This window comes from Blastocystis sp. subtype 4 (genome assembly GCF_000743755.1).
Source record: "Blastocystis sp. subtype 4 strain WR1 chromosome Unknown seqid_0055, whole genome shotgun sequence".
NCBI lineage: Eukaryota > Bigyra > Opalinata > Blastocystidae > Blastocystis > Blastocystis sp. subtype 4.
This window is the reverse complement of record NW_014569492.1, coordinates 15533-35779: the sequence shown is the minus strand read 5'-3', so window position 1 is coordinate 35779 and position 20247 is coordinate 15533. Positions and strand designations below refer to the sequence as shown.

At 40.0% G+C, this 20247-nt stretch overlaps 9 protein-coding genes across 9 annotated transcripts; 2 read left to right on the top strand and 7 right to left on the bottom strand.

Moving 5' to 3' along the window:
* Nucleotides 1-244: 244 nt before the first annotated feature.
* On the bottom strand, nucleotides 245-5100 carry JH06_1102 (hypothetical protein; the record flags this gene model as incomplete). Its single annotated transcript, XM_014673154.1, has 2 exons — nucleotides 245-4869; nucleotides 4899-5100. The coding sequence occupies 2 exons, from the start codon at nucleotides 5098-5100 to the stop codon at nucleotides 245-247; spliced, it is 4827 nt and encodes a 1608-aa protein (XP_014528640.1).
* Nucleotides 5101-6015: 915 nt separating this feature from the next.
* JH06_1101 (serine threonine-protein phosphatase 2) lies at nucleotides 6016-8668 on the top strand (the record flags this gene model as incomplete). Its single annotated transcript, XM_014673153.1, has 14 exons — nucleotides 6016-6245; nucleotides 6274-6533; nucleotides 6564-6799; nucleotides 6830-6873; nucleotides 6904-7101; nucleotides 7131-7214; nucleotides 7254-7374; nucleotides 7406-7492; nucleotides 7523-7648; nucleotides 7680-7827; nucleotides 7858-8052; nucleotides 8083-8183; nucleotides 8214-8532; nucleotides 8559-8668. 14 exons carry the CDS (start codon nucleotides 6016-6018, stop codon nucleotides 8666-8668), a joined length of 2259 nt encoding a protein of 752 aa, XP_014528639.1.
* A 504-nt stretch (nucleotides 8669-9172) lies between these two features.
* On the bottom strand, nucleotides 9173-9451 carry JH06_1100 (hypothetical protein; the record flags this gene model as incomplete). The annotated part of the gene is made up of 2 exons (XM_014673152.1): nucleotides 9173-9285; nucleotides 9316-9451. The coding sequence occupies 2 exons, from the start codon at nucleotides 9449-9451 to the stop codon at nucleotides 9173-9175; spliced, it is 249 nt and encodes an 82-aa protein (XP_014528638.1).
* Nucleotides 9452-9566: 115 nt separating this feature from the next.
* Nucleotides 9567-10422, bottom strand: JH06_1099 (drug metabolite transporter superfamily; the record flags this gene model as incomplete). Its single annotated transcript, XM_014673151.1, has 5 exons — nucleotides 9567-9637; nucleotides 9664-9741; nucleotides 9778-10104; nucleotides 10136-10274; nucleotides 10312-10422. 5 exons carry the CDS (start codon nucleotides 10420-10422, stop codon nucleotides 9567-9569), a joined length of 726 nt encoding a protein of 241 aa, XP_014528637.1.
* A 198-nt stretch (nucleotides 10423-10620) lies between these two features.
* JH06_1098 (hypothetical protein) lies at nucleotides 10621-12390 on the bottom strand (the record flags this gene model as incomplete). The annotated part of the gene is made up of 8 exons (XM_014673150.1): nucleotides 10621-10800; nucleotides 10832-11017; nucleotides 11047-11178; nucleotides 11209-11376; nucleotides 11408-11520; nucleotides 11551-11725; nucleotides 11756-12279; nucleotides 12309-12390. 8 exons carry the CDS (start codon nucleotides 12388-12390, stop codon nucleotides 10621-10623), a joined length of 1560 nt encoding a protein of 519 aa, XP_014528636.1.
* A 258-nt stretch (nucleotides 12391-12648) lies between these two features.
* On the bottom strand, nucleotides 12649-14272 carry JH06_1097 (hypothetical protein; the record flags this gene model as incomplete). The annotated part of the gene is made up of 7 exons (XM_014673149.1): nucleotides 12649-12688; nucleotides 12718-13586; nucleotides 13616-13682; nucleotides 13711-14047; nucleotides 14081-14122; nucleotides 14153-14216; nucleotides 14249-14272. The coding sequence occupies 7 exons, from the start codon at nucleotides 14270-14272 to the stop codon at nucleotides 12649-12651; spliced, it is 1443 nt and encodes a 480-aa protein (XP_014528635.1).
* Nucleotides 14273-14337: 65 nt separating this feature from the next.
* Nucleotides 14338-16193, bottom strand: JH06_1096 (hypothetical protein; the record flags this gene model as incomplete). Its single annotated transcript, XM_014673148.1, is given in 9 exon segments — nucleotides 14338-14715; nucleotides 14746-14912; nucleotides 14943-15104; nucleotides 15136-15232; nucleotides 15247-15441; nucleotides 15473-15569; nucleotides 15599-15971; nucleotides 16004-16064; nucleotides 16101-16193. The coding sequence occupies 9 exon segments, from the start codon at nucleotides 16191-16193 to the stop codon at nucleotides 14338-14340; spliced, it is 1623 nt and encodes a 540-aa protein (XP_014528634.1).
* Nucleotides 16194-16370: 177 nt separating this feature from the next.
* On the top strand, nucleotides 16371-18455 carry JH06_1095 (hypothetical protein; the record flags this gene model as incomplete). The annotated part of the gene is made up of 10 exons (XM_014673147.1): nucleotides 16371-16446; nucleotides 16476-16590; nucleotides 16622-16749; nucleotides 16780-16853; nucleotides 16884-17108; nucleotides 17139-17345; nucleotides 17376-17441; nucleotides 17472-18137; nucleotides 18169-18384; nucleotides 18417-18455. 10 exons carry the CDS (start codon nucleotides 16371-16373, stop codon nucleotides 18453-18455), a joined length of 1812 nt encoding a protein of 603 aa, XP_014528633.1.
* Nucleotides 18456-18481: 26 nt separating this feature from the next.
* On the bottom strand, nucleotides 18482-19954 carry JH06_1094 (phosphatase; the record flags this gene model as incomplete). Its single annotated transcript, XM_014673146.1, has 7 exons — nucleotides 18482-18688; nucleotides 18719-18936; nucleotides 18967-19044; nucleotides 19078-19236; nucleotides 19267-19515; nucleotides 19547-19840; nucleotides 19873-19954. The coding sequence occupies 7 exons, from the start codon at nucleotides 19952-19954 to the stop codon at nucleotides 18482-18484; spliced, it is 1287 nt and encodes a 428-aa protein (XP_014528632.1).
* Nucleotides 19955-20247: the final 293 nt, after the last annotated feature.

The following is a 20247-nucleotide window of genomic DNA, read 5'->3' as shown; positions in this document are numbered from 1 at the left end:
AAGTCATTACTTCTTGTTGAAATGTCTTCTCCTTGCTTATGCAACCGAGTTATATTGTTTTCTGCCGCAAAATATCCCTTTGGTAACCGACTTACCGAAGTCAGGTAATCGATATTACAAAACATAAAAAGAATCAAACAAATCGAGAATACTATATAACAGTAGATAGACATAAAGAGAAGCACCCAACAAAAACAAAAATGATCAATGATGATTCATAACAAACAAACTACATGCAGCAATATTAAATACGTACATCCTTAGATCCTTCAAGATGCTGTGCCTTCACCTTTCCTGAACGCAGTTGCTTAGCACCATTCTTTGTCTTTCTGGATTTAGTACGTACCCAGATGTAGAATCCGGCAATTCCAACAACAACAATAATAATAAGGACCAGAATAACAATCAATGTGACAGATACGGCATTCAGATTCTTACGTTCAGAAAGCATAGGTTTTAGATAGAACTCGAATTTGGTATTCTTGGGGAAATGCTTAACCATATTCTCAGTCAACGTCTCTCCAATCGACGTCAGACCATTCGAGACAGCACGCAGAATACGACCAGCATCATCAGACTCAGCTGTCACACGGAAATAAACAGCATTCATCATTTCAGAATCGGTTCCAACATCCTTGATCTTCCATGCTTCTATGAGTCGAGGAAGGATATCAAACAGAGTTGCAATCACAGTACGCATCTCTTCTGCACCTCCTTCTGTTGTCAGAGTCTCCTGAGTGACATTAACAGCAATAGCGAAATCAATGTAGGCATAGTTCTTAGGAGGATTCAGTGATCGGCATTCTGTCTCATCAGCCTCACCCCATGAAGGCTGAAGTTGCTCATCACCACACTTACGATTACGTTCACCAATATAACCATCAGCACAATCAATAACAACAGTTTCACCTGCATATGTACCAGGCCAGTCTCCATCCTTTGTGCAATAAACCAACTTACATGACTGGAGATCTATTACAGAGAGACCGGTAAGGAACTCGTTGTTCAATGTATCGCTAATCTCCACCTTATAGGTTCCGTAGGAGGTCAAGTGATCCATCATCATCCACTCCTTCAGCTGAGAACGATCCGACCAAATACCCTTCTTGTTGATAGTGTACAGAAGTTCAAAAGTAGCACCATCATTACTTCCATAAATGTGAATCAGAGTAGGATCATTATTAGGATTACGAATAGCTGAACCAAGAATAATCTTGTTGATCCATTCCACACGATCATAGTTATAAGAATAGGTGGTCCAAGCAGGTAATCCATGCTCAATCCAGCTGGTTGTAGTCAAACCATCCCAGGCCTGTTCGGCTGACTCTGTAGCCTGAGCAAAGAAACTTGACTTAGCGATCGTTCCACCATCCACACGAGTAATACACGTTCCAGAGAGAGGAACCACATATGCCTTCCATAGGATTTCTCCCGAAGTCGTAGAGTGACGATGCGAAGCAATAGCAATAACATTCTTATTATCCCTCAATCGATAACCTGGAGCTGTTCCCATTCGCTGATAGTAATCATCGAACTGACTACTTGCCAATGTCTTATGACTAGGATTCGAAGGAAGATTTCTCAAATACACACGAATACCATTAAGATACACTTCAAGACCATCACGATAGTACACAGAGAACTGAAGAAGAGGATACTGATCACTATTAGGTAGATCAAAGGTGTAACGGAAATAAATAGTTTCCTGAGACCAAGTACCCACCACTCCATTGACCTTCTCCGTCCATTTCGAATCATCATAGGTAACATCGTACCAGTTCTTACCAGGATTTGAATCCAACACACACTTCCAGGTAACCTTAGAAACCTCAACCACAGTCACAGAGAAGGTATCGGTCTTCACCTTACCATCAGTTTCAGTAGAAAGGAATGTGAACTCTTTGATGAGAACACCATTGGGATCCTTCACTCGCAGATAAGCACCAGATTCAGAATAAGACCAACCATCACCATAAGAATCCATCATTTTCACTGTATACGTATCCGTTTTCAAACAGAGAGCAGCTGTATAGATTGTATTAGCAAGAGAAGCAGAAAGATAATACTCTTCATTGCCATCACTATCATAAACTGCATAAGACTCTTCGTTACTATACGAATATGTCTTCTTCTCAAAGGTGTATACAGCACGACCATTCTCTTCAAGACATTCCTCAAACGTCAGTGTAAGAAGAGCAGTTTGGGATCCAGCTTCACTCTCCACAGTAATAGTGTAGACTTTCACTCCTGTTCCATAGACAGCACCATTGATAACAGGGTTGGTAGGATCAAGACCTCCTGATATAATGGCAGGAGAGACAGTAATAGATTTGTAAGCACCGTTTGGATATACGAAACAATCATCCATAGGATAACCACTGTACACAATCATCTCTGGAGGAGTCAATGTGATTTCAGTGACAGGAGTGACAATCTGAGCGAAAGGATCTGTATGGACATATGGCTGAGGATGCTCCATCTCATAGACAGTAATAACAGGATAGTAATAACCATCTTCACGAGAAATCTGATATTTGCAACCAGTATTATCTGTACAAGAAATGTACATGTTACGCGTGATTCGACTATCCATACAGACAACAAAAGAATTGGTATAATCAGCTGTGAGAGATCGTGAACATGTTTCCATCACTGCATCACCTGTGGCGGAATTCACTTGACCAGTTCCACACTGGAGAGTCGCTCCTGCTTCACTCTGGACAGTCATGGTAGCAGTTCCCTTAAGAAGGGTTACTGTGTAATACTTGCCAGTCCATTGCTCACCATTCGTTGTACCCTGACAACCAGTAATCGTGAGAGAGAACGACATGAAGAATGAACCTCCACTGTTGATGGCACTTACAGCAAATACAGTCGTATTCAGAGAAACCATAGGAGTTCCGCTAATAGTACCAGTCACTGCATTGATAGACAGACCACTAGGTAACGAAGGAGTGATCGTGTAGGAAGTGACAGTTCCTGTACTACCAGTAGTATCGACAGTAATATCAGCCATCGCCTGGAAAGCAATAACAGTAACGGAGGTCACTGTAATACCATTCTGCTTCAGTGTCAAACCAGATGGAGGAAGAACATAGAAAACATCCATAGCAATCGTGGTCTTGTACTGAACTGAGCCACTGTTACAAGTAACTGTATAGTAACCAAGATTAATCTCAGTAGAAGGTGTTCCAGTGATCACTCCAGAAGCACTATTGATACTGAGACCTGCAGGAAGTGTCGGAGATACATTAAATCCAGAGCAAGTTGAAATAGCATAGAATACAGGCCTGTTTTCTTCAATAGCAACATTGACGAAGTAGTGAGCCATCTCATAATTGTAAGAGACGTACTGAGGAGGAGAATGGTACATCTTATCCGAAGGCACCACAGTCCATCCAACACCAGGTTGTCTCCATTCAAAGATCATACCTCCCTGAGTAGTAGACTGTTGGTACTCAATCTTGTAGTAGTAGTATCCAACTGAACTAATAGCACGAGTGATATCCTTGGATGTCATTCCATGACAACCCCAATGATTGATGAGTTCATTATTGTTGAGAGAGATCAGTTTGCAGCCATCATCACAAGTAATACGAAGACCCCAGTCACCAATACTATCATGATATAAATATCCTTCCCAAACGACGTAGTAATTTGTACTGAAATCATTAGTCAGACCTGTCCATGGAATAACGGGGTTCTGAGCAGGATGGTTAATAGCTTCATCCACCTTGATCACCTTAATATCGATCTGGTTTCCAGAAAGAGCCTTGTACGAACAGAACGAAGCATCGGTGATCTTATAGTACTTGGTATACAGACCAGAAACTGGAGCATTTGTAATAACAATCGTTACTTCTGTCTCTGCACTTCCACTGTAGCCAGAAGCCGTAACTGTATACACTTGATTGACGGGACTTACAGGACGGCCTGAGATAAATCCATTAGTGGAATCAATAGTTATTCCAGAAGGCAGTGAAGGAGAAATGGTCCAGGAAGTGGCTCCTCCAGAACTCATTGTAGGTTGATATGTGACAAGATCCGAATTCACAAAACCAGACACAAAAGGATAAGTAATGAACGTAGGTCCACGTCCTCCCACCTTCAGAATATTAACATCGGCTACGGTATAGGTATCAATAACACCATCAATCTTATATTCAAGCTTCAGTACAGCAGCCTCATTGAACTCCATATACGAAATAACAAAGAGATGACGACCAGGTGATAACACTCTGCTATTCTCGGAAGAAGATCTAGGACGACAACCATCGAGATTAATAAACACATTCGTCAGATCATCCAAATACATGAGAGAACCATCATCCGAAGTCAGACGCATTGAGTATGTACCTTCTGCAACCACGTTAAAATAACCATACATGTAGGCAGAGAAGTAATCAAGGAAACGATAATCCAAACCAGGCCACACAGATCCGGTCTCTGACTCCCAGGTATCCGAGAAATCGACCTTTGATTCCATCTTGCAGTATTGAGCACTGTTCTTGTAGAAATAGTTGAAGGAAGGAACCAGACATTCTGTGATACCTGCCCAATAGCAAGCCACAAAACCTCCAGTAGACATTTCAGTTGACTCACGAATTGTGAAAGAAAACTGAGTGGTAATAGAACCTCCAGGATAGGTAGCAGTTACAGTATACTCCTGACCACTTGTAGAAACAGAAGATACTGTTCCTGTAATTGTACCAGTAGTAGCATCAATAGACATTCCCTCAGGAAGAAGAGGACTGATACTGAAAGAAGTAACAGCAGCATCCAGCGAAACGGGAATAGGTTCAAGAGGTGCTCCTACAAAAATAACCATTGTTTTGAAACCATAGGACATCTTCGTGGGTGTACCGAACACTATACTTAAAATAACTAGAAAGATATACCCTCAAGAGTAAAGGTTGACACATAGGAGTTGTATCCAACGGAAAAGACGGTCTTTTGGAGTCCAGCAAGAGGTGTTCCTGAGATCGTAATAGTCTTAAGATTGTTCGATCCACTAGTAACTGTGTAGGTAAGTCCAGCAGGCAGCGATGGTGCGATACGGCCATTCACCGTAGTTGTACATGTGCAAGTCACATCGGTCATCTTTGTTCCCACAGTAAGGGAAATAGCGTTACTACTACATGACCATGGATAGATGGTTTGGGCAAAAGCTAGTCATTACAACGTAAATAAACCAGTATACAACCAAAAAACAGCAAGCTCACTATGAACAACGAATTCATAATATAAACTATGAGTTTATAATACATGAAATGCGGCAACATTTCCTCAATTGAGGGTTGATAGATACTGCAAGATAATTGGATGAGCACATCCCGGAATATGATTCTGTAAAATGATTGGTACTGTAATTTCATGTTATTATCTGCTATTTCTAGAACTGATAGACAACTCATACTAGTCCAAAGGATGGAACGTCATTATATCTGGTAGAAGATATAGATATCCAAGATAGACACATATATTATGAAAGCACTTAATAATCTGCCTTGCATTATATGGGTGAGGAACTGTTGAAGATATTCAGCTTTTATAAATGAAATGGATGTTGTTTGAGAAGACAGTTCCAGTTATTCCATAGACCCTGTACTACATACCTAATGCAAATCGAATATCATAATTTGATACTTTCCAGTTCATTAGCATATAAGTCGGGTTCAGTATTGCTTATGAAGCATTGTCTACTTCTCCTTTTACTGGCCATTTATGTGTCTGTCTTAACAGTACGTGTCTTTCATTGTTTTTACCTAGTTCCTTCTATTTGGTATCAGATGGAGAAGAGACCTCACTGTATGGAACATTTCGTATTTTCATGACAATTAGACATCATCATATGATAACGTGGTTATATCCCATGAAATCGATTTTTCAATGGATGGTTTGAAGTCTACATGTGTACCAACTCTGATGAATACGTCAATTGTGTTTTCCGAATCCAGGAAGGTTTCAGCCAGTTATACACCAGAACCCTCTATATCTGGGAAGAAAAGTATACAAATGGCGACTGTGAGACCCTCTTCTTCGCTAGCTGAGCCTATCTTTACTTCTTTAGGTGTGAGCAGTCTAGCTGCAGAGTATATTTCAAATCCTCCTATGATCCATGATTTCTATTCCAAAAGACGCTTGGGTATCAAACACATCTCGTTTTCAGATGAACAAATCCGGAACCGCTGCATTCCATCGAGCAATTCATCGTGTCCAGATATCACTTTAGTTACTCAACTCACGTATTGGTCTATCCTCTCTCTCATCTAGATCCAACAGAATTCCCTTTTTCTATTATCTCATTCAGCAGTGGTCTGGACACATTTCTGCAGCATTAGCGTTGACTCCAAAGGAATACGTTCGGTATTCGAAAGATTTCTTTTCGTTTCCGATTCCTAAGCGTGTAAAGATCACTCTATTTCAATTGGATCCTTCTAAGCCCTTCCCTGTAAACCGTCTACGCAATATTGCTATTAACAACATTGAAACCAGTCACTTCTTCTATAATGATATTGATTTCGTGGTTTCAGGTGACTCTAGTATTGTTGGATGATCGATAGATCAGCTGTATGAGAGGTTGATGATGATTCCTGAATCCTTCCTAAATCGAGAAGATCAAACCATTATTATTCCTGCATTTGAATATCTTCCCAAGATGCATGTCTCACAGCGTGAATTCGCTACTGTGATGAAGAAGTACATGCCCAATGTTCCTAAGAACAAATCAGCGCTAGCAACCTGCATGAATCTGAATTCCAAAGACTGTACCATCTTCCGAGATAAGGCTCATCTCCATGTCTGTTTTGGCCCTCTTCCTGATAGTTAGGATTATTTGATTCAGGAATGGTTCTCTACACCACCAAGTCTGCTGTATTCTATTCCATGTCTTAACGGAGATAGACAAGAACCGTCATTATTGGAGATGATAGTGATTCCTAGTTACCTCCTTATAAAGAAGACACCAACCTTACCTCTATACGATGAACGGTTTGTGGGATATGGCTGGAACAAAGTACAGTGGATTGAGAACTTGCGAATGGCTGGATATAACTTCTATGTATTTGAACATGGTTTTATTATTCACTGTCCTCACCCAATGTACCTGTGTTGATATGTTGTAAGAGTAGTTCGGAATCACAACAGAGATTTGGAGCAAGAATGAGAAGTGTGCAGAATGTTTGGAAGACCTTTTTACGTGATATTAGGAAAAAGTACTCGGGTGTACATTCGTTTCCAAGGTGTTAAACCAGTGTTTTTGTGCATCACATTGTTTGTGAAATGAATAATGAAAAGGGCACACACAAAGAGAATGGGCTTCTCCAGCGTGGAATCTTCTCAACGAGTGATTTTGAAGCCTTTCAGAAGGGCGATGTACATTGATACGAAGGATGATTATAGATAGGATGTAAAGCATCTGAAACAATTCATGATGATTTGTAATGAAGCTGTAACTGGAATGAAGATATCCGATATCACCGAAGTCCCAGAAGTATTTCGTGAGGGAAATTTGCTTTTCTAGAGAGTTCGAGTGATGGTAGATGTTATGGTAGAACTCAACTCGTGGATTGATGAGATTCCCCCTCTTGTTCAGCCATCTCGATTTGGGAATAAAGCTTTCCGTATTTGGTTTGATCGTTTATGCGCTGTATAGATTATTATGTGGACTCATTTCTTAGAACTCCATATCCATTGTAGAACGGATTGTGGGGCCTGAAAATATGGATATGTGTAGAGAAACAAGTGGATACCTTGAGGATTCGTTCGGCAATTCTCAGCGTGTTGATTATGGAACTGGCCATGAAACAACATTCTTCGTTTTTCTATGTAGGTTCCGTTGATTGGACGCTATTCTAGTTTGTCTCTACAAAGCACTTGTGATCAAGCGGGAGGAACTTCCTGCTGTGATTCTTCTTGTGTTTCCTGCATATTTGAAAGTCTGTAGACACCTCCAGACGATCTACTGGCTTGAACCTGCTGGTTCCCATGGAGTGTGGTGTTTGGATGATTATCAACTTCTCCCATTCCTGTTTGGTTCTGCTCAGCTGATTGGTAGGATTTAGTTCTGCTCATGAATTGTAGGTAATGAAACCTTCAAGCCAACTTGTGTGACTGAAAACAGTCTAATTGACCAGTATTCATCTGACTATATGTATTTTGAAGCCATCAAATTCATCAACATTGTCTATGTTCCTTCTTTCAATCACATATAGACAAAAACGGGACCCTTTGAGGGTCACAGTCCAATCTTATATAATCTAAGTCGAATGCCTTCATGGAGAAAGATCAACATTCATCTCCAACGTTATTGGGCTCGTGAAGTACTGGGAAAGTTTCCTGTGATGCAGCATCTCCGATTTGGAAAGCTGTTCGCGATGACTTGGGAACCTACTGTTAAGCAGGATCGAAGACAATTGGAGTATGTGAATGCACCAAAGCGAACAGAAGAATCAGTGAATATGGAACGACGGACTCAGTCGCACATGGCTGCAGGGTATAAGGAAGAATTCACAGCAATCAAGAGTGTACACTGTTCGCTTTGTTTTCCAATAAATGAGGTGTTAGTTCGATTGCTTCACAAACAGATAACAAGTTCGTTTTGCTTACAGCCGACTGTCCTACATGTTTCGACTCACATGATTCAAATGTTGAAGGAGCTTCTCCTTAATCATAGCCCTTCCATAAGGAACATAGACGCCCGCTGTCTGATCGAGGCTACAAATAAACCAATTACAAAAGAAGTGACATAAGCATGTTAAACTCGTTCAAACTATCAATGTAATTGTAGATATCGCTAACCTGGTAAGAAAGCTTCTGGATACCCGGATTAATACGAATTAGTTCTTTCTCGAACAAATCAATAATAACTAGTAATGAAAAGACCCAGCAATCATCGTACAAGCCATACACTGAGATACAGTCGGGAAATCGTAGTAAGTACGAGTAGACACATTACCCCTTTGGATGAACAAGATAGTATGCTTTCCAGATTGAGACTACAAAATTATCATATCTAGAAGAGACAACCATCAGTAATTAGGAAGAGTGAAGGTAATTATGAGACTAACACTGAAAGTCCTGTTGTTCTGTCATCCCAAAGAAGAATCCAATGATCTATAACGTTACATATGATAAAAAGGAGAGAGTAATGTGTTATAAAGAAACAAGTCCATTATATGGTAATTGTTTTCAAATCCATATAAGACAATTCTCTATTCGCCTTCAATTCAGGAGACTTCCGTCGATACGAGTTCTTTTTAGTATTCACATTATACATAATAGCTCCTACACTTCAGCTCACTAATATCCACATACCAATGGACGCAATTGTTATACCTAACAAGTTCGACCATGTAAGTGTCTTACCAAAATACACGACTGAAGCCAAAATAATCGCTACTCGCTTAAATGTACTTGTAATTGAATAAGACAAGGAAGTTACTAAAGACATAGTCTACCACTGAGACAGAACGAAAAGCTAAACATAGTACGAGGCTATAGAACTCATATATTGAATAATAGAACTGACGAGAAGATAAGAGATACTAAGATTTCTCCAAGAACCCTCAGAATATTCGGTAATTAAAACAACCGGAAAGAGGAGTATCCAACTTAGCGTCCCATTTGTCCAGTGAAGCTATATATGATGAAAGAGTAAGATACTCACGAAATTTTTCTCTAGACCTAATCGCATTAACATCTTAAGATAGACACTTTGCCACACACCAACAATCGTCGACACTAAAGCACTTATAAAACCTATCATATTGAATCTACTCATAACAAAAGAACAGAAACAAGACTCCAACTCATTGACAGAAGCGTAAACAACACCAAATACAATTGGAAATAGTGTTAATATCGTCTTGTTGTCAACACCTTCACCAGTCCAAAGATAGACAATTAACACATTGAAAAACGGTTGCAATGCTTTCACTGTATGTGTCAAAGATGCTGGAATATAAGCGTAACTAATATATGTGAGGAGCTTCGTTGCTACCATAGCAATTGCCAGAGGAAATATGTATCTCACAGTTATCCACAAATTTAGATTCTTCAAACAGAATCGCATTTCGTGACGATGAAAAACAGTCATATTCACAACTATACTTGAAAAGTGCAAGAGACCCCTTACTATCACAGCATGAACTAATAAATACATGTGCAAACGTTAGGGTCAATGGTAGAACCCGTTCCTGGCCACTAACAAGTGTTTTGTTCACCACAGTAGCCATAATGGACGATAAATACCATACTCCTACTGCTAGTGTGATCTATAATAAAATAATCTTCATAAATCGGGAAACATACTTTACAGAGATACATGTAGTGATTGCGACGCTTCGATGGGTCCATCGAGTACTTTACATTGACATCTATATCGTCGCTATTATTTGCACCTCCTGATTCCGGGTCACCCATCACCAATAAGGAGATTTATTTGATTAGCAAGTTTCGAAAAAGAACCGTTGGTTCCGTATTAAACTGATTTGATATGTAAACAAAGCCTTTCATATTCTTACAACTTCTCTCAGACTGTATATTTTCACAATCATTCTTTTTCAACACTATAGACGGGGAGATTATTGTACATACGAGTTGCATGGTCGCGAAGCTTTGCTACTTGTTGGATATGCTGTATGTGAGAGAGGAAAGAAGGACCCACTTCTCGACACAACGGACAATTTCGTTTGGAGACTTGTTGGAATAAGAGTTTGGAGCAACGATTACAGCAACCTCCCTATTCATCAGATGGGTTTTGTATAATGCTACATGGCCACAGGGAAGAAGGACAGTATCCTACACAATGAGAACCGATTCCTAGAACTACGGCATATTCTGCCATACAAATAATGCATAATTCCTTTTCCTCATCCATGGGTCTTGGAGTATGTGTATCTTCTGCCAAAGTGATGTGTGAAGGAAGAATGGAGTAAACATCCGCTTCCGATCGAATAAGATGTTCTGGAAGTTGTCCTTGCATTTCTCTCCATTCTCGATTTCCTATTTCTCGGTCCTATAATGAATGATGTTTCCGATTCCTACAGCGATCATATGTAACGTGTCATCGGATGTTACAGTACCAATTTGAATACGGATGATCAGGAGAATGAAGAAGAAGAGGCCTACAACAAACGAAGTCACCATGGCACAGAGGAGCATTTGTGCACATGTATCCTATGTGTTTCAGAATAGAAATGGGCATACATAGGAGCGATTGCACATAGCAGAGTACCAGGCAACTGTAGTAAAGACAGAAAGCAGGAGAAGGCAATCAAGAATCAAGTAGATTAGGATTCGAGCTGCAATTTCCAGAGCTTTACCAGATGGAGTCAGATCAACTTCACCAAATTGCCGTTTCCAATAACCACAATACTATGTATGATACCGCTACTATGTGGTCTACAGGAGGCAGGAACGAGAAGAGAATTGGAGTCGTTACTATAAGAAGCCCAATGATGCAGAGTCCAAAGAGGAGTAATGGAGATGCACACATCAGCAGTGTTCCAGGACTCACAGCTATGCATTAAACATTCTTAGAATCCTAACGATGGGTCACATGGAAGCAGATGATGTCCACTCCAACGACAAAGAAAGCAAGAAGAGAATATACTATGATTTCAGCTATCACTTGAGACTTGAGCATAAATGCCTTCCATAAAAGTAAACGGTCATGATCCTCCTGTTGGAGATGTTCATGCCAACGTCTTGTGAATGCGTTTAACTACGAATAATCATGCAAATGCATATGTACTCCTTCGATTCGTTTCAGCATAAGAGGAATGGAGACAATCCAGCACACCAATACAGGGAGAAGAGCTATGACATCCGAAATCATTTTAAAGCCAACAGCAAGCAAATATAGAAGAATGAGCGTTACAGAGAGACCAACGAAATAGACACAGCGACCCACTTGAATGAGAATAACATGACGCGGAATGGACTGGCGACTAAACATGGTCCGAATTGCTCTGAAGAACACAATAATCACAGGAATAGCCACCAAAACTGTTAAGGGAGTGAAGATGTTCTTCCATGCATCTGCATTAAATGCATGGCTATACTTATATCGAGTGACGACTTCGAATCGTATGGTTGAGAACACAATTCCAAGTCTACGTATCATGATAGTACCATAGGAAAACAAGATTGGTGAAACAGCGAATCCAAAGTAATGGACGACAGATTTAATAAAACTATCGTTAATTTCAAGCCAATAGGAGAGCCTTCCTGGTTTCATTAGACTAATGTACAGTCGTTTGTTCGATGACATTGGCTCTTCATGTGAAAAGATGGGAGAAGCATACTTTGAGTAGCATCTTGGATCGGGTTGAGAGGTAATTGAGGAGCAACGATCTCCTCGTCGACAAGAGGGGCTGTAAAACTCATTGGACGCTTGTTAATCAGAAATTGAAAGTATATCCTCAGTCTGTCATTAACGAAGATGAATGGTTCGTCAAGGAACAAACAGTCCAATTACACTTCCATTTATCAAGAGTTGCCTGTAAACGATATATATGACCTGTAGTCTTCCCATCAATTCGCTCCAACTTTGGGAGTATCGATTCTTTCGTAAACTGTATTAGCTTTTGAAACGATTTTGGATAGATATGACACAGTTTATCTCCGAATATAGAGAATAGAGGTTCAACCATTCCAGAATATTCCAATAGTGGTTGTCTTAATGCTAACTCATTGAATTCATGAATCCAATACCAAAAGTAATAAAGGTTAAAGAGATTTGTTCCCTTTGATGATTGATACATGCATAGCGAGCAAAATAGAATAACAAGCATCGAGTAACTCTTCATCTTATCTTCAAAGGCACGATCCGATAACGATGATATTTCGGGCATTTCTGGAATCAGCAGAGGACACTGGCGATAAAGTAATCCCAGTATCATAGAAACAAAATGAGAATCCGAAATGGTTAATTCCGCTAATACAGAGGCCATGTCAATACAAACATTCTTAGAACTTGTTTCAGCTGCTTTATGAATTAAATTGTTCGTTATCTCAGCACGTAGAATTGCTTGAACTTCTTTACATGAACACTGATTCAGAATTGAAAGCAAAGATTCGGCCTCCTGACAAGCTGATTTGCCTCCTACCACCTTATTCAGAATCCCTTTGAGTTTCCAAATACACTCACGAACATCTCCATAATACTCTCCTAAGACAGCCTTGTCGTTTCCTGCTTGGAGCAATTCATCAACAGCATGTATCAGAGAAGAAGGAGGAATTGAGGTTAGTGTATGTTGAACAAGTGGTTCTGGAGATGAAGGAGGAGATACTACTGGGTCACTACATATCTTCGTCTCGTCAGTGAGTTTTGCTGATGTTGCCGACATCTCGGGAATTTCTGTCACTTGATCCGATTCGCCACTTGTTGGTTCGACCTGTTTCTGTTTCGAAATTACAACCTCTTCACAAATAACCGCAATTTTTTGCAACTTCTGATCTCGCTCTTTTGCCTTTCTTCGAATCTCCTTCTTAACTACTGCATTCCGAGTTTCCAGAGGTTCCTGACTCTTTTTCCATTCCTCAGTCTCCTCACGAAGACGATGATCCTCCAAATCAGCAATCTAGTTATCATAATCCTTTCCAAAGATACTCTTGTACAAATACGATCGAATATACGAAGATTAGAGAGAAATGGATCTTGAGACTCGTCATAAGGACTACATTCAAGCAACAACCAATACCTACCATAATTGCGGGTTCAATGGAGGCAGTACAGAATCCTTCTCACATTGACTAACACTAGAAACGACTGACTCCATCTCTTGTTGTTCCAAAATCCGTTCTTGCAGATAATCACGATCTGAAACAAGTTGCACGGAATCAAGAAGATAGGAAAGATTATCCAACTCACCTTCAGGATGAATCAACCGAACATCCACCTTTCGTTGCCATACCATTCGTCGATCCAAAGATGTTTCCTCTGAAATAGCTTTATCTTTCTTTTGTTGCTTTTTCACCGCTTTGGATTGAGATGGCTTTTCTACCTTGGGATAGATTAATGATGCAGAAATGTTTCGATATACTAATAAATTATACCAAAACAACAAGCAATCACCTGGAGTTGGTTTTGCAAGTACCACCGGTTCCTGTTGGTTCTCTACAACTCAAGATTGAAAAGAACCCAAACTCAAAGTCTGGCTCTCAGTCTTCTCATTCAACAGACTAGCTACTGAAAGCGACCAACCACTTTTCTAAAATGTTAATACAATTGCAGAGAATCCACTTTATGACCTTTGGGTGGTTGCATCAGAGAAAGACTGAGATCATCTTTTCGTATCCTTAAATAGAAACAAACACAAGAACCCAAACTCATCATAAATCATTCGGTGCAATCACATCATCAATCTTCAGTACCATTCGACACAACTGTGTTGCCAACTGTAACTGCTGTTGCTTACTAATCAACGTCTCGATCACACACACATCCTTCATATCATTCGTTCCAGTTCCCATGCAATCGACTCCCAAACGAGGATTCTTCTCCTCCACCTGACGCTTCTTCAAATGTGACACCTCCTCCATGAAGCTCAAACCACTGTTCTCAGCAAGTGCAGCAGGAATCTCATCCAAGGCATCAGCAAAGGATCGGAAAGCATGTTGTTCGATTCCAGGGATGGTTGCAGCGAACTCTTCCACAGCGATGGAACATGAAATCTCTGCTGAACCTCCGCCATAAACAATACGATTGTCCTATATCTCACCTAATTCAATCATACTCACTCTAATCAGATTGCGAGTCACACAAATAGCATCCCAAAGAGAACGTTTTGCTTCGTCCACAATCATTTGATTACCTCCACGGATGAAAATGGTACAAATATTGGAATTACGACAACCCTCAATCATCAACATACTATCCTTAGTAGTTCCCACAGGTACATCACGGACTATCCATCAATCATTGGATCTTCTTCTACCTGATTCAGCATATCCCAATTTATCCTTCGATAACTCCTCGAAACGAGGAACAATCTTTGCTCCTGTTGCAATTGCAATAGCTTCAATCTCCATTCCTCCTACCCATCTCACTGCATGAATTCCATTCTGGAATAACAGTGAGTTAGCTTCATCATCAAATCCTTGGGATCACAACACACCACAAATCCATACCCCATTGACATATGGCCAGATTGGCTCCTGTATCCTTAATGCGTTGTACCATATCACGGAAATACGCCTGCTCCTTCTCATACATATCCATCAGATCCTGATCTTAAGTACCGTCTTTAAATCTACCTTTGCATTTGTAATCTCCACCTCATGCTTTGTTTTTGGCTTTGGAGGTTCAAAAGGACATGTTAACAGACAAATCCGTGCATCCTTCAATGATTTCGACATCTGAGGATGCGAAAAACCCTTGTCCAGAACCAGTCCATGAATCAACTCCGTATCCTCTAGCTTGCCTCCCGTTTTGGTCTATATGGAATATCGCATGATCAGTACTTACTGTCAGCTTAATTAAATCAAAACGAACATCGCGACGAGGAATATCTGCAACCGAAAGAACCGATTTCACGGCAATTTCAGCCATCTGACGCTTAAATCTATATTAACAGAAAGAGGGGATATCTACTGATTCACAATCTTCGATGATAAGGTGGTTAGGGCGACTTCAATCAAAGGCTCAATGTTGTCCTCAGAGAAGTCAATTTGATATCCAATTTCCGACAAGTGATCCACTGCAATCTTGCACGCTTGTTCAAAGCCATCAGCAACCTTCACAGGATGAATACCTTTATCCAGCAGCTCTTGTGCTTTCTCTAGCATGGCACCAGCCAAAACAACAACACCTGTTGTTCCATCTCCAACTTCCTCATCTTGGGACTGAGAAAGCTCAACCATCAACTTAGCAACCTGGTGCTGCACATCCATGTTCTTCATGATCGTTGCTCCATCATTTGTTACAGTCACTTCTCCATCCTGACTAACCAGCATCTTATCCATTCCTATACATAAGAAGGAGTGACCAGATGATCACCCTTAGGTCCTAAAGATGTTCGGAGAGTAGAACAAAGCGTTCTGGCAGCCAGAATGTTTGCCTACAAGAATCACGCTTCCCAACACTCATTTCCTACACGAATTGCATCTAATCCCTTTATACGCTGTTTCTTCTCTTGTTCACGGATAATAATGAAGGGATTGCCAAACTCGTCAAATGTGAGGCTCATCTAGAAATTACGAGAAATACCAGTACCTATTACGTTAAATACGTAAAAATACGATTTCTTCACAAAATCGATTGAAAAGCGCTTCTATCAGAAGAAACGTTCAGTGATCGTCCAGTTATTTGATCTTCAAGAATCCTATCTTTTCAGTCTTTAGTATCATCACATGCATTCTCGAGGATGAGTCAATTCGGAGAGTTCACACCTGTTGTCCATCCTTCCTCAATCTATAGTGAGTTGATTCGTCGTATTCGGAGTAATGACTGTTACTCTTATCAATTCTAGTTTTGAAACCAATTCAAACAGACAAAAACCGCAATTTGGCTACCACAATTTCGGTAGATATGCTACAAACTCAGTTACTTGAAGAAGGAAAGGAATTCATTATTATCAACCTGGCGTACGTTACCTTTCTTCTCCATTCATACTAGTGACTACCTCGTTATCCCTCAATTATTGAATCGATGTGTGAATTTCGATATGAATCCACTCCAGTTATCGACTATTTTTGATGTACTATACGTTATGGAGTTTTGGCTCTCTTCACCGGCACATTATGGTGAGTAAAAAAGAACTCGCTTTATTCTAGTTTATCTTCACTCACCTCAGAATAATATTGACTGTGAATTCGTTGTAGCCTGCTACTTCTTATGGAAGAATGAAGTCAGATTCCTTTGATCCTCTCATATACAGGATGAAATATCATCTTTCTCGTATCAGGATATCATTCTGGATGTAATGCGTGCTGGATTGAAAGATGTCTCTATTGATGATATACCAAATGTTCCTATGAATAAACTACGAGAATTCTACACAATGCTAGTGAATCCTCCTTCAGAGAATCTTCTCTCTTCAGCTCTGGTACTTACCAGGTGCAATGTCTTGGGTCTGTTTTACATGGATCACTCCCCAATGCCTGTATGATTGGATTCTTGTTGTTATTCTCAGAATCCTCCTTTATTAATGATTGGAAGTGGTCGCAAAGTATTATTCTCCTCCGATAGAATAGACGATTATCAATGGAACGAATCAATTGGTGAATTTGTTTGTGACTGTAATATTGATGTGTGTGGTGATGTGTTTGTTCGTGGTATGTCCTCTGATGGATTTGAATGTCTTTTCGAGTATTGTGCTCATACTGCTCTATTACAAGATGTGGACATATCATGAATGCTTGATACATAGGAGACAAACTTGGTGTTGCCCAATCGAATGAATTGTAATTCATTGATTAATTCGACTACACTTACCGTAGAAATATGGACTGTCACTTAGAAGTAGATCACTCTATCCTCAACTCGTCGAGAACCTTCTGTTCCATTGTTCCATGGTCCTTTATCAGCTTCGACCTGTTATCATCAGGGTATTGTAACATTTATTCAGCATCATGCAATTCATCTAACAGATGAACGAAGAGCAATGATACATGGTGAAGGTGATGATGCATTGATTATTGAAGTGTGTTTATTGTTATATGATGGGAATATTTCAATTGCTCTACAGAAGGCAGCAGAGATGGGTGTTCATATCAATACTCCTTCTGTTGATGCATCTATAAGTCTGAACCTCCTTCCTGTAAATGAGAAGCTTCCTGAAGCTGGTCAAGAGAACCCTATTCCTCAGTCTGAGGACACGAAACCTATTGGTCAGTGTGTAGATGAGAAGCCCACTGATCAGACTACCGTTGTTGATGATACAGGCAACATGGAAAGGAAACCAGATCAACTGTCGACGCCAAGCTTAATCTCCACAGATCATTCATCTCTTGTGGACATGGACACAACATATCGTCCTGCTAAAACGGTCCCCTCATCAGTACGAGGACGTGAAGGTGTATTTATTCGGTATCATCCTATATATCGTGATTACTTTGACTGGCTCTTAGATGATGGATTAGACAGATCTGTGATTGAAGATTCAATGAAGAGTGAACAGTTGGATCCATCTGTACGTATATAAAATAGAAGTCATTGTGAAGGTGTTATCAAGGAATCTTCATGAGATTGTGGCGAAAGATAACCCAGAAGTGATTCTGGCTGTCGAATCACCAGATGTACCAATTACAGACACATCCATGTTCTTTATCCGAAGAAGAAATCATCCCTTATTTGCTAAATACTATAATAAGCTAGATTTAGGTAGTTCAGAAGAAGAAGTCCGATATATGTTGGAACGTGATGGAATTGATCCTGGTGTAAGAGGAATTGAGTATTGGATAATGATTAGTTATTGAAAGTGGATCGTAATGAATGGATTCCTTTGTAGTCATAGTGTTTGTTGTTGAAAACATATTATGCAGAATGTGAAAAGATGTACAAATTGTTTAATGAACTTAATGCAACTAAATCTTGTTGTGGATGCCATGAAACTTGAGTTACTTTGCGACCAAACTCTGGATTCTCTATATTCAATTCAAATCCATTCCGGCCTTGAATATGATCTCGATTTCGTTTGGCTGCTTCTAGAAAAATGTCTGCTTTCGTTATCCGATCCATAATCTATATCTAAAACTGTCATTCCAAAAATACATGAAAAGTATTCTGATAGGATCCAGTAATCAGATTTCGTCCATCTCCGCTAAGTCCAATATTAAACCGATCAAAGAACAAGTCACTATCATTCCACTTCATACATTGTTTGTGAAGGCTTTCATGAATGGGAAGTATTTGAACGGGTTCTCGTTCCATATAAATATCCCACACCTTCACAGTGAGAAAGTCTCGTGTGAGGAAGAAACGGCCTCCAGCTATCCATCATTCTCTTCTTACTATCATACGAGTGAATTTGAGACAAGAAATGGTTGATAGGAGATCGACAACGTCTGAATCGAGACTGGCTTCTGGACTCGCAAAAACTAATCCTAAATGAATCCTCACATTTCTACTACGACAAGGAGTACCACGAGCTGATACACGAAGATCCGACATTGTTGTGATCCCTTGACTTGTACTGTAAGCATAGAGGTTACAATGTGTAGGATGACAAGCAGTACTGGTGATCACTTCTGTCAAGTTATCCATATTGGTTGGTTTGATATCTAAAATGTCTGAAGATTAGGTACATATCTAATTCACACTGAAACTCTTCTTGTCGATCTCGAGATTCCATAAATTGATTCGGAGATCATCTGCAGACAAAAAGGTCTCTCCATCACTAAAGCAGGACAATGAATGGATATTAAAACTGTGAGCATGTCCATAGATATGCTTGTTCTGAGCAATTATTTCAAACGACGGCTCTGTGGAATTCTCTGAACCATCCAAAAGAGGACAAGGCACTTTTCCAAGACGTTTCTCACATAATCGCCATAACTTGATAGTCTTATCTATTAATTACCAACAACAACAAAAAACAACCATTTGTCGATAGTAAGGATAAATTGCTAGGATTTAAGGGAATCCACTGAATCACATTGATGCGCTCTTGGATCTCTGTGCTGTTCAAATAGTCAAATTCAGGCTCATGGCTCTGGAATTCCGAAAAGAAAAAATACCCGTTTCCCTTCTCCTTGCTATCTGATACAACAACCATACCATCACCCTGGATCTCTTTACTATGACCTTGTTGGAAAATAACAACACGGCCTCCATTGTCTCCAGCAGCAAGATACTGACCAGTATCGTTAAACTCAAGTGATGACAGTATATCCACTATTCTTACTATCTCCACTCGCAATTCATACCATTCGCCACATCTGCAATTGACATCTTCTCACCAAAGCGCTGACTAAACTGCCATCCCGAATTCCTGTCGTTGACACTCATCTGACTTCAATACACTCGCGATGAGAGGCTTAAACACTCGTGAACCGAAGATAAAACGTATGTAAGACTTAGTTGCGAGCTTTGCAGTTCGATTCTGGAGAGTGTTTCTCCATTTTGACATATCTTTTGCCTCAAATCATTCTGGAATTATAGATGGATCTTTTATGCCTAACTGCAACGTTTGTAGTAATCTTTGTTCTCATTGACATCAACACCATTTACCCTTTTTAAGGGATCCACAGTATCTTTCAAACCTTCTCAATAGAACAGAAGAGTCTCGTAATAGATTGTAC